This window comes from Pteropus medius, unplaced genomic scaffold (genome assembly GCF_902729225.1).
Source record: "Pteropus medius unplaced genomic scaffold, Ma_sr-lr_union100, whole genome shotgun sequence".
NCBI classification, from domain to species: Eukaryota; Metazoa; Chordata; class Mammalia; order Chiroptera; family Pteropodidae; genus Pteropus; species Pteropus medius.
This window is the reverse complement of record NW_024347791.1, coordinates 18930119-18942708: the sequence shown is the minus strand read 5'-3', so window position 1 is coordinate 18942708 and position 12590 is coordinate 18930119. Positions and strand designations below refer to the sequence as shown.

Sequence of the window (12590 nt, the reverse complement as noted above, 5' to 3'; positions counted from 1 at the left end):
AATAAAAGAAGAGGTTATCCACCAAGAGTGAGAGGAGGTGTTGGGGGTGGAGAGAGGTGGGAAATTTGAAAAAAGTAGAGGTTTGACATTGTCAATGAGAAGAAAACAGAAGGATTTCTGTGCTGGGTATACCCTGTTGTGAGATGTTTCTCCTGCACCAATCAGATTTCAGGTGCAGATGGCTGATTTTTCTTGGGCTGTGTATGGCAAATGACAGGTGAAAGGAAGTTTATAGTTTGGGCAAGAGAATAACTTAAGAGAGAGTCATCACTTAAAGCTGGATAAGAAAGAGAATGAAGACAGGAAAGGGCTGATGAGAAATTAATGGGTCAGTGGGCTCAAGATCAAGAGAGAACAGTGAGCAGATTGAAAAGAGAGCAGATGGCTGGCTAATTCAAGCTAGCTGCTTCAACTGGTCACGCTGGAGATAGAACAGTTTAAAATAACAACAAAATCCAGGCTGGGATGATGGGGAGGAAAAGATTATTGTAGCTGTGAAGATCAAGGAGTGGTTACCCTTAATAGCATAAAAGTCACCCAAAGGCACCAGGGATGAAAAGGGGAAACACTGAGCCAGGTGGCAAAGCCTTCAATGACTGAGGAATGACCAGGTGGTCAGAATATAACAGCATTATCAGAGTTCTTCAATTCTGGGCAGATAAATGCTTATCCAGTCATAAACTATAATAAATGATTAAAGTTGTTAAAAGCTTTGGCTCTAGACTAAACAGATCTGGGTAAAACCCCGGGCTTGCTCCTTTACTAGCTATCTGACTCTGTGACTTTGAGTATATTGCTTAACGTTTCTGAGTCTGCTTCATCATTTGGAGTATAAGGATAACACAAGTGCCTAATTCACTTTCGTGTCATTGTGAAGACTCCACTGGGAGGGGGCTGGGAGCTTGTGCCTGGTTTCTCCTGCATGGTTCTCCGTGTGCCTTTTCCCATGGCTGATTCTGCTTTGTATCCTTCTGCTGTAAAAATCTTAACCGTGAGTGTGATTATGTGCTGAGTCCTGTGGATTTTTCTAGCGAATCATCAAACCTGGGGTTCTTGGAAACCCCTAATTCATGAGTTCTTGTCTTAGCTGGATACTGTTATTCATAAGTAATGCCAATAACATCAGCATTTTATTGGTTAACTGTTTGAATGTGTCCTTGTGGTTATGTTTTATACACAGTTAAGTTCACAGTTTTCTATGTCAACTCTTAAGGAAATGACACAGGAAAACCCACATTAATAGTACAGCATTTTGTCAAAAGGCTTAGAATATATTCTTTCAATGCTATCCTGAGCACTGTGACTTGGAACATAAACTTCCCAGGTCTGAAACCTGGCCCTGCTGTGTATCCTTGGGCAAATATCTATTTTTAGATGCTAATAATATAGTATCTATCTCAAAGGGAGTTGTAACAAAAAACGAGTTCATATATAAAGTGCTGAGAAGAATGTATGACATTTGATACTATATGTGTGTTATCATTATCTCACATTCAAACTCTAGATTTTTATTCTTTTGTGGCTTAACCTGTATTGATAGTATTACCTCTGTGTATTAGGTCTGTTAAATTTTCCAAAATATAAGACTTGTTTTAAAACTTAAGCTACAAATAATAAAAACAAAGCTATAAAAGACAGAAATATTTGGTTTTGAAATGACAGAACTGAAACTAAATCTTAGGAATAAACCCTTCTTAAACATAAAAGCTTCTTTCAATACAAAAACACAATGAAACCTAAAACAAACAAAAACTGTCACTTGATCTCTCAAGTAGTCTTCCTGAGAATGACCCAAACATATAGTCTCATCTCCCCAAAATTTCAAACAGAGTGGAGATAGAATAAAAGGTGGAACCATAGCCAGAGCAATTGTGGCTCAGGACGACGAAGATCATATGAGATGACCACAGAGTCCTCAGTGTAAAAGTCAGATGACTGTTTTTTCCTGCCTATAACTATTTCTACATTCAATTTACTAATATCCATTTTATAAGACAGCCTATCCCTCCTCCGTACATTTCAAAAAATGTCTGTTGTGTTATGACTGAATTATGAAGAGTACTCTGCAAGACTTGATTGGTCCAGTAGTCTTCCAGGTTTTAATCCCACAGTTCACCTAAGTCTGCACTCTTAGAAAAAAAGGATTCAGGTAGAGAGAGACCATCAACTAGTCACATCTATAAAATCCTTATCTTATTCCAAGTTGATTAAAGAAAAGCTTCTAAGCAACCGCCGTGCAACCAGAAAATGAGATAAAGAATTACAGTGAAGTTTTCAAATTCTAGATTTTCAGTTATTCAGCACAGAGAAATGATAACATGTACTAGTCAGAGTAATAAATGTGCCATTTTCAACTGATATTATATGGATAACTAGAACTGTGACCTCAAACCTGCCAGGATTTCAGAGCCATTGATGACAGGGAAACTTGTGTCCTATTTGAACCACACTCCCTGTGGCTGTTCTCTATCCCTATGGCAGAGAGATCTGTTATCTGTACCAAGATAACTGGGAGAAGTGCTTGTATAGATAACAAATCACTGATGACATAACTAATTACGGGAATACTGAAATCTAAGACAAAAAGGGTAGCTATTGAGGCTCAATTCTCATGGCAAGTTATAATAAGCATTCCTCTGAAAAAAAACTTAATTAAACCAATTCGGTTTCCTCTCCATTTACATACTCACCAAGAAAATATTATATGAGGTGCAATATCTCTTCTCTAGGTAAGGAGGAGTCAAATTTCCAAAGCATTTTGAATAGTGAATAAATTCAAAACTCACCATTGCAAGTGCACTGACAGTTGGTTTCTTTTCTTTCTTCTCATCTTTTTTACTGAAAAACATAGCAATAGAATTACACAAAATTTTTAAAATTACATAGGTTTTCAAGTTAACAAATTAACATAGAGCTTATAACATGTCCACAATATATTATTCAGTAAAATACACACACACACACACACACACACACACAACAGGTTAATAGTATGATCTCATTTATGAAGTTTAAACATGTTTACATTTATTTAGAAATCTATATATATTTATCACCAGATGTTGAGATTTCTATCAAAATATTTTCTTCCCATGCCTTTAGTATTTCCTAATTTTCTATGATAAATACACACACAACTCACAACTTTTGTAATTTGAAAAAATACTAAAAAGAGACAGCTTCCTATTTTTACGCTAATTACAAAATCATTCATGTTCTCCCAACCTAATCCCCTTAATTATCATAAGAGTAATTTTAGAAATAGCTATTCTATCTACTACCCAGAAATAGCTATTCTCTCTACTATCATTATTTTTACTGTTGGAAAGTAATGGCAATCAAATGCTAGGCACAAACTAAGAAGAAAAGTAATTAAATCACTATGGACAAATCTAATTCTGAAAGATGTCTGGAGCCCTTATAGCAATAGACGCAACCTTCAAAAGCTATGGTTAGAGAAGATGGTCTGTAAAGTGCAAAAAAGCTGTCCTCAGGCATAAGAAAGTCAATTATTACTTTGAACCCAGATTCAAATGAATCCTTTATAACTTGTTTCCACTCTATGTAACTGCTACCCAGGACATGACAGTAAACCAACCATGACCAGCCTCTGCATTTATATTTTCAAATGTACAAAAGAAAAGCTGTTTCAGAGAAGAACCACATTATTTTTACATAGGTTTTCAAATTCTAAATGTAAATTCATCGTTGTCTTTGTTTCTTAATGCTAAGTGAGGTCAGAGTTGAAGAGACTTCTAAAAAAAAATCCAGAGTTTACCCCATATTTGGCCTTGGAGTGATATTAGATGGACACAAAAAAAACACACAAAATACACAAACATAACTCTATAAATGTGGTCTCACCCTGTTCCCAGTAAAGGCATGGTTTCAGTGACCCTGGAACCAGGATGAGAGGAGAAAAATAGCCGTACAAAATTGAGTTTTACCTCTAAGCTTTTATTTATTTTTTCATTCTCTAAAACTGCTGTTACTTTGGAGAATTTATACTATTCCTGAGGCTAAGTAAACACTTCCCATACATGATCTCATTTAATCTTAATCTCTGTAAAGCAGGCACATTTTTGTCCTTCTTTTAGAGATGAAAAAACTGCAGATGAGTTAACTAGGTTGCCCAAGGTCACATAAACAGAACAAAGCCAAGATTTAAACAGAAAAGTCCATCCCCTCAACATCAGACACTCAGTGCAACCTCAGACTTCTGTGTGAGTGCACTACATGGACATAGGCACTTCCACACTGACTCTCACCCTTACTAGATCACTCATTTACCCCATCAGCTCAAAACACAATATACACAGTGCAATATATAGATGTATTATTGATTTGTATACTTGAAACCTACATAATTTTATTAACCAATGTCACCCCAGTAAATTTTTTAAAAAATAAGATATTCCAAATGGTACAATTATCTAAGTATTATACCAACAAAGCCATATGCTTCTTTATAATTTCAAATTAGAATATATAGTTTTAAAAAAACCAAACTCATAGAAAAAGAGATCAGATTTGTGGTTAATGGAGGGGGCAGGGCGGGTAGGGTCAGTGAGGAGAGAAGGAAGTGGTCCAAAGGTACAAACTTCCAGTTATAAGGTCAAGTACCAGGGATGTGATGCACAACACGGTGACTGTAGTTAACACTGCTCTTTGGTGCATAGGAAAATTGTTAAGAGAGTAGATCCCAAGAGTTCTCATCACAAAGAAAATACTTTTGTTTTTTTTTGGTTTTGCTTTTTATCATTTCTGTATGAGATGATGGATGGATGTTAACGAAACTTATTGTAGGAATCATTTCACAATATATGTAAGTAAAACCATTATCCTGTATACCTTAAACTTATACAGTGTTGTATGTCAATTATATCTCAGTAAAACAGGAAAAAATATACATAGTTTTATTAAGAACTACTTAACTTGAAAAAATTATTGAAAAAAGTTTGGAAACAGTCTGTAGGCCATAAAATGAATATTAAAATGAAGGCATGTACAGGCTTGAACATACCTTCTTTATCATTTCCCTCCACATATCTTTAACACTTCCTACTTCAAGTGTTTGTGTCATAAGTACATAGATCTTCAAGGTACCAAGTTGTTTTTTTTTTTGTTTTTTTTTTTAAAGTTTAAAACAAAAAGGGAAATATCTCCCTTCACTCTATGGAGTCTTTTTTTTTCTTGGTTTATGTGAAAACTTTGTATTATGAAAAATTTCAAATAAACAGAAAAGTTAAAAGAATAGTAATAATTACTATTCATATAACATTCACCTAGATTCAACAATTAACATTTTGACAATATTTTCTTTATCTGTATAAGGAAGTATATGTTATTGTTAATACTTTGCTGAATCACTTGAAAGTAAATTGTAAATATTATGGCACATGTTTTCTACCAGTATCACATCTAAAAAAATTAATAGCAATTTTGATATCATATAATATCCAATCCATAAATTTCTCAAGAATGTTTTCTATGGGTTTTTCCTTTTCTGATGTCTGATGAAATCAAGGGTCACACATTGCATTCGGTGTTTTGTCTTTTTAGTTTCTTTTTTAAATCTATAAGTTCTTCTGCCCTTCCACTCCCACCCACATTGACTTTTTGTAGGCACAATGCCCCACATCTCAAATTTGCGTTTCAAACTGAGTTCAAATTGAGTTGTGCAGTTAAATATAAAATACACAGCAGATATGAGGACTTCGTAGTATCTTTCATCCATATCTGTGGTTTCACTTTCTGCAGTTTCAATTACTCATAGTCTAAAACTGTGGTCTAAAAGTATTAAATGGAAAATTCCAGAAATAAACAATTTATAAGTTTAAAACTGTGTATTGTTTTGAGTAGAGTGGTACTATTTTATGTCTACCAGCTGGAGACATGAATCATCCCTTCGTCCAGCATCCCCATGCTGTATACACTACCTGTTAGTCACTTAGTATCCATCTTGGTTATCAGCTTGGCTGTCTCTGTATTGCAGTACTTATGTTCAAGTAACCTTTATTTTACTTAATAATGGCCCCAAAGCCATTCACATAACTTTTATTACAGTATATTGTTGTTGTTGTTGTTAATTTCTTATCGTACCTAATTTATAAATGAACTTAATCATAGGTATAGATGTATAGGAAAAAATATAGTAGTACAGTTGAGCCTTAAAGTACTGGGGGAGGGGTGTGTTACAGGCACCGAATGCCCACACAATCAAAAATCTGCATATAACTTTAGTTGGCCCTCTGCATACTTGAATTCCCAACTGCCAGTTGACTCTTAAACAACGCAGGTTTGAACTGCACAGGTCAATTGAAAAAAATAGTATTAGTGGACCTGCATAGTTCAAACCTGTACTGTTCAAGGGTCATCTGTTATGTATAGGATTAGGTACTACCCTTGGTTTCAGGCATCCATCAGAGGTCTTGGAACATATCCCCTGTGGATAAGGTGGGGGAGGGGGACACGCTATTGTATGAAAAAGAAAATGTAAACTATCTGACTAATAATTCTGATTACGGGTAGAAATGACAATATTTTGGATATACTGGGTTCCTTAAACTATATTTTCAAAATGAATTTCACCTGTTTCTTTTTACTTTTTTAATGTTGCTACTAGAAAATTAATAATTACAAATGTGGTTCACAGTATATTTCTATTGGACAGAATCAGTCTAGACGCTTTACTGGGTTCAGACTCAATGTTTTTGCTAATATACTTCCTAGGTGGTGTCTTGTCACTAACACAGTATATTCTACCATAAGCAATACCAGGTATGATCACTTGGTTAAGGTGCTAACTCAAAATTTCCCCACTGGAAAAGCACACTTTTCTTTTTCCAAATAGTAGGAATTTTGGATAATTCTCAGATACAATTTTTCTCTGAGTGATTGAGGATCCATTAACAATTTTTGCCTGAATCGATGATAACAATCAAGGTTACAAAACAATAGCTGGCAATTTTCTGTAAAGAATGTTCCTTTATTCTCTCTACCTCTCCCACCTTTTTAGTTTTCCTCCTCCTCTCAGAATTTTATTAAGGACTGATGGATTGTGTTCAGTATTTCACAATCAAGTACAGTGTTGTTCACACTGTCCCAGATTTGACCAGTGGAAGCCCCTTCAAGCCAGCTGCTGTGTCCTTTTGACTTTATTAAATTCCACATTCTTGCTTTGGGGTACCACAAGATACTCCATCCTCAATCTGTATTTTCTCTGCCCAGACCTGGTTAGAATTAGCCATTTTTTCTATGGCATTCAAATTCCTTTTAGTGAGGAATGGTATTTAGAAACCAAGATCTGGCACTCCGTGTGTTCATTGCTACTGTCCCTTTTGGTGGACAGAAAGTGAACTATTAAAAATTGAGTCCATATTTGAAGTTTAAATTCAAATTTAACCATTATTTTTAAAAACTTATTGTCCACATTTGTATTTCTTTGCTCTTACACTGAAAAGTTCAGTTTCTAATAATAACATATTTACCAACTTGTTCTATTTTACAATCTACTACTAACAATGAACCTACTGTGTGAGGTTTTAAATTTCCTGTACAGACACTGCACTGTGATCAAAATTTACTTAAAATAATTATTTTTCCTGTGGGTTACATTACGAATTCTATATACAATCTGGATAGTTTCACACCATGCTAGTAACTTCTTCGGTACTGCTGTCTTCTACTTTCAGATATTCTTCTACAAGGGTCAGATATTCATTGCCTTTTTAAAAACATTAACACCTAAATGTAGTTTTGGCCTTCTGTCCCATCTGCCATGCTACAAACATCTAAAGTTTATGTTACTGTTTTACCCGAAGCAAGAGACTAGCCCACGGAGCAGAGCGCAAAGGTTCAGGCACGAAGACGATCAACAGGGCCGATCTACCTGGCTTGTAAACAAGGTTATAAAACACAGAAAAAGAATGTGTGCATTGGCCTGAAACCAGAATGATGAGGAAAAAGCTCGCCAAGCCGGAGGGAGAATGCAAACGCTGTGCTCAACTCAACCAGCAAACTTCTGCAGGGCAACCGCTAGCGTTTAAGATTAAAATCATCCTCATCATCCTCATCATCATTTGTTTATTTATTTCAGAGCTGGAGGATAGAAATGAATTGCCCAGATCTCTCAGATCATGTAAAGCATGAAAGAAACAAATTGGCTACCTTTTTTTGCCCATCTTCAAGTTCTTCCCTGCTCTCCCATTCTGGCCCCCTTCATGATCCATCGCGACCTGAGGAGAAACCACAGTCGATGAGCCAAACGCGGGATCCGCGGGAGACGGAGGTGAGACAGCTTTACTCGCGCGCGGAGCGGGGCGAGAGGCAGGGCGGTGCGCTAGCCGGGATGGTCGCCCCAGAGGGTGCCCGCGCGCGAGCCCTCCAGCCTCTCCTCTCGCCAGCAGAGCTAGAGGACGTTGGCGCGTCCTTGACTTTGTCCGCTGACACTGAGGCTCTCGCTTCCGGTTCCCCACGACCAGACGATGCTTTCTCCGTCCACCCGCCCGCTGGCTCAGATACTCGGTTCTGGTACCGCGCTAACTCTACGCGCTCGGGACAGCATAATCTAGAACGCGTGGCTAGCGCCGAAAACTATGGGTCAGGGGTGCTCCAGGAGCTCCCCGAGTGACTCTAGGTCTCATCCCACTTGGTCTGCATGGACTTCCCAATTAGAATATCCCTCTCCATCCTCATCCGAAGCCCTTCTTCCACAGGGACCGAGCTCAGGAAATTGGAGAGCCCGACCCTTCCTGCGAACTGTCGCCATCCGGTCCCCAACTTCGCGCACCCCTACCTCGGGCTTTCCTTGGATTGTCCACCAAGACGTGGATTTTGATGGAACGCCCCGGAGGATGTGAGCGTCAGCCCTGGTTTCCTCGAGCTAGGAGGAGCCAACGCTGGAGTTTGCCCCGGCTTCCTGCAGCGAAGTGAGCCCTGCGGCTCTTCTGCCCAGCCAATCAACCAGACCACTTGCCCGCCCCTCCCGACAAGTTACGAAACAGAGTGAATTTCTAGGAGGAATATCCTCCGCAAAAAGGCAAATCGAAAAAGGCCTGTCGGCTGAATCACCTAGGGCGCTTACATTTACAGAGTTACGCCCGTACTTGTCCATATGGCTCCCGGGGTCTTGAGTCAATAAGGGAAACTTTCTTTGGCATCGCATCTAATACAGTTAATAAAACAATCGCCGACCTCGCCCGTTCTGTAGTTAAAACGAATTAAACTTCCCTTTCTAGCAGCTCCTTTAAAAAGGCCAGGTGAAATTTTTCTGTAAAAGTCTTCAGGATATTTGACAGTTCCTGAGGTTATGTGTTCGTTTTTTATTAAAGATAAATTAAAAAATGAATAGGAAGATGTTTTAATATGCAAATTGAAACGGATATTTCAGGGTAGAAATAGTATTTAAAAGTATGTAATATGTTCAAATTTTAGCCAGCATATCAATGCCCTTGTTTTTCCCAAGGCGCTTTAAAACTCTTATATTTTCATTTCGATTATTAAAGTATCATGTTCTTTAGCATATTACTTTAGTTCTAATTTAATTCCATATTTACTGCTACCATGTTACTGTTTTTTCCCATCTACTGTCTTCTTCAAGTTGATGAAAAGTAAGTGTAATCTTCACAATTCAAATTCATAAAACTCACATCAGACTTTTTCATACTTCTTATAAACCTAGAGGAAATAAATGTTTTTGTGACCTTTAGTCTGTGTTCTCTGACTTATATGTGTTGCCACTCAGCTCACTGAGAAGTTTAAAAAAAACCTCTTTTTTATATTTTACTGTATAGCTTGGTTTTCCACGCTTTAAGTCGTACTTCAAAGCCATATTTTCTTTCTATCCTTTACTACAAATTTTCCCTGCCTCGGTTTTTTGTTTGTTTTTTTTTTTTTTTTTTTAGCTGTATATCAGGTTTCTTTCTTTACAAACTATTAATTAGACGTTCTAACAAGCCACTAATTTTCTACATGTTCTAATTGGATATGCATGTGTATAGCGTCGGTTCACTGCTTAAAGGCTTAATACTAACCCTTTGGGCCACCTGGGGCAGATGTATAAAGCTTTTCTCTTCATCACATGCATTTTTAATCTGATTTATGTATCTGCTCTGTTTCCACTTTTGTTTTACTTTGTCTCACCATTAGCATACGTGATCTTCCTATACTTCAGGTATATTTTGAAACTACCTTAAGTCCTCCCTAACATAATGCAAGGTATTTTTTTGAAGTATAATATTATGCCAATTATATATGCCAGCAGGCTGGAGCTTCACGTGAAAATCTCTATCAAGGACATACAAAGTTTAAGGATCAGAATAGCCCAGAGAGTTTTCGGTAAAGCTCTATTCTAGTAATATGTATTTTTTAGTTTCTTTGCTCCACTGACATGAAAATGTGGATATAAAATATGATGGGCCTAAAATAATGGAAAGTTCTGGCTACTTTCAAGCCACAGTCCTCGACCTTTGAAGACTTTAATTCCTGTCTCACATTACTGCCCATCTTCTGAGGAAACCCATGTAGCTCCTTTCAGAATCCTCACTTACACACCTTCGTTCAAGTAGCTATTTTTCCCTTTTTGAAGTGTGCCTCCCCGTAATTCTGCATCTTCCTGTCCTCCACCAGTCCTTTCACCAAGGACTCTCCTAACACTCAAGATTTGTATCCCTGCTGCAGTCTATTCAATAAAGTAATAGAGGGGGGAAAGGCCAGTGCTTAAATAATATGAACAAATATAACACCATTTTGGACCTTTGTTGTTACTTTCCCCAGCATTTGTCTCCACAAATATTGCAATAACATCAAAACTGGTCTCTTGGCTTTTACCTTTAACTCTCTTTAACAGTCTTTCTTCAACCTCCCCTCTGCAAGGTCTATTGTTAAGAGTAAATCAGGTCAAATTCAGTCACTATCCAACCATTCCCTCCCTTACTCAGAGTAAAATCCAAAGTTTTCTTCAAATCCCTACCTGATCTGGCTCCCTCTTACATCTGACCTCATCTCTTATTACTCTTTTCTTATTAATTATGTTCCAGTCTCATCAGCTTTCTGTTACTAAAACACCTAAGAGTGCTTCTAGCTTAGAGTCTTTGCACTTACCATTTCCTCTGCCTGAAACAGTTAGCTGTATAGTATGACTCATTTCCTCATTTTTTTCAAATCTACTCAAAAGTCGTGTTATTTTGCTTGAGCCACCTAGAAACAGTGTCTGGCACATAGTAAATGCTCAACAAGTATGTGTTAAATGAATGAATGGAAAAAAAACTGAACGAACAGGTTGACTCAGGAAAGTGTGGTCTAAGTACAAAATTATGTAAAGGTTTTTGATTCTAAGATAGGACATTGTTCTTTTGTACGCTGCTTAAAATTTTTTAAATTATTTGAACGTATACTTATTGAGATGTTTCTCCATAAGTCTAGGCTTGAATTCAGTCCAAATTTATTCCACATTTACTGAGTGCCTGCCATATGCTAAACATTGTGCTAAATTACAGTGGTAGATGATTTAAACATTACAAACTGCCTTCAGGGAGATTGTAGATTATTTTATTTGTGGAAGTTTTATTGTAACAGATAGACTGAGATTGTGTTTTATTTATTTATTTGTATAACAGTCAGTACAGTGCTTTTCCAGTGGTAGAAGTTCTATAAATACTATTGTCAGGCTAGTTGCCTTATTTTCTTCGAAAATGTTCACTGCCCAAAATAACATTAACTTTTTCTGAAATATACCTTTCTACCCTACTTCAATCAAAACTAATAGGCAAAGATCTGCAAACAACTTAATCTTAAATGTAAAGAGTATTTGCCATATAAGTCCCATAAACAGTGAGTTTCTCCCAGTGCATTGAAATATTAGATATTAGATGTAAAAGGCCTACCAGTGTTTTAGCTACTCTCATTAGTTCTTTTTATCTTATAGCCTATTAAACAGTACACAAATTAATCTTAGTTCAAATTTCTTCCTTTTAATTTCTTTAAATGTGTTCTTAATAAACGTTTATATTTCTTTAATGTGGAATTTTTGGATTTTAAATTCTGCCATCATTAGAAAATCCATTACATGTGTTTCTCTCAATTAACAAGCATTGACTAAAAATGTGTCGTTAAAAAACATGCAGGCTCTCTGGTTCTATATTCAGATAAATATTCACATCCTAGATCCTTAACCCTTTATTATTTTCTCAGGACTCTCTTAAAAATTATCTATTATGTTTTTCATCTACTTTCTCTTATCTTGAGAAAGGAATTTTTCATTCTTCAGGAGTTTCTTCCCATGCCTCTTTTATTTTAAATACTGGGTTTTCCCCCTGATCTCTCCAATAATTCATTTTCCCTATTTCTCCTAGTTCTTCTATTTAACCAGTCTGAATATGAATTAAAGGTTCAATACTGTGAAAGAAAGAATCCAAGTTCCCACTGATGAATATACTTGACCTGAGTCAGAGAAAGAATATTTCCAGTCCAAAGAGCAAGATAAATGACCAAATCATGGCAATAACAATAAAGGATCCACTCATTTAGGTTTAACTTTTATCTATAAAGGACATGTGACTGTCTTAATGACAAGGGACGTTGAATGACTG

At 36.7% G+C, this 12590-nt stretch overlaps 1 protein-coding gene across 3 annotated transcripts in view; it reads right to left on the bottom strand.

Annotated features, from left to right (window-relative positions):
• The window catches only part of ABCB1 (ATP binding cassette subfamily B member 1), an 87002-nt gene extending 78045 nt beyond the window's left edge, over positions 1 to 8957 (bottom strand). Inside the window, exons 1-3 of one of the 3 annotated variants that reach the window (XM_039878208.1) lie at positions 8798 to 8957; positions 8170 to 8237; positions 2787 to 2838 (exon numbers count right to left, since the gene is read on the bottom strand). In XM_039878208.1, coding sequence (XP_039734142.1) covers positions 2787 to 2838; positions 8170 to 8231 — 114 coding nt within the window. In that variant the 5' untranslated portion in view covers positions 8232 to 8237; positions 8798 to 8957. Of the gene's footprint in view, positions 1 to 2786; positions 2841 to 8169; positions 8244 to 8797 lie in introns of those variants that run through there. The other 2 variants (XM_039878210.1, XM_039878209.1) reach the window with 2 other exon arrangements.
• Between the last annotated feature and the right edge of the window lie 3633 nt (positions 8958 to 12590).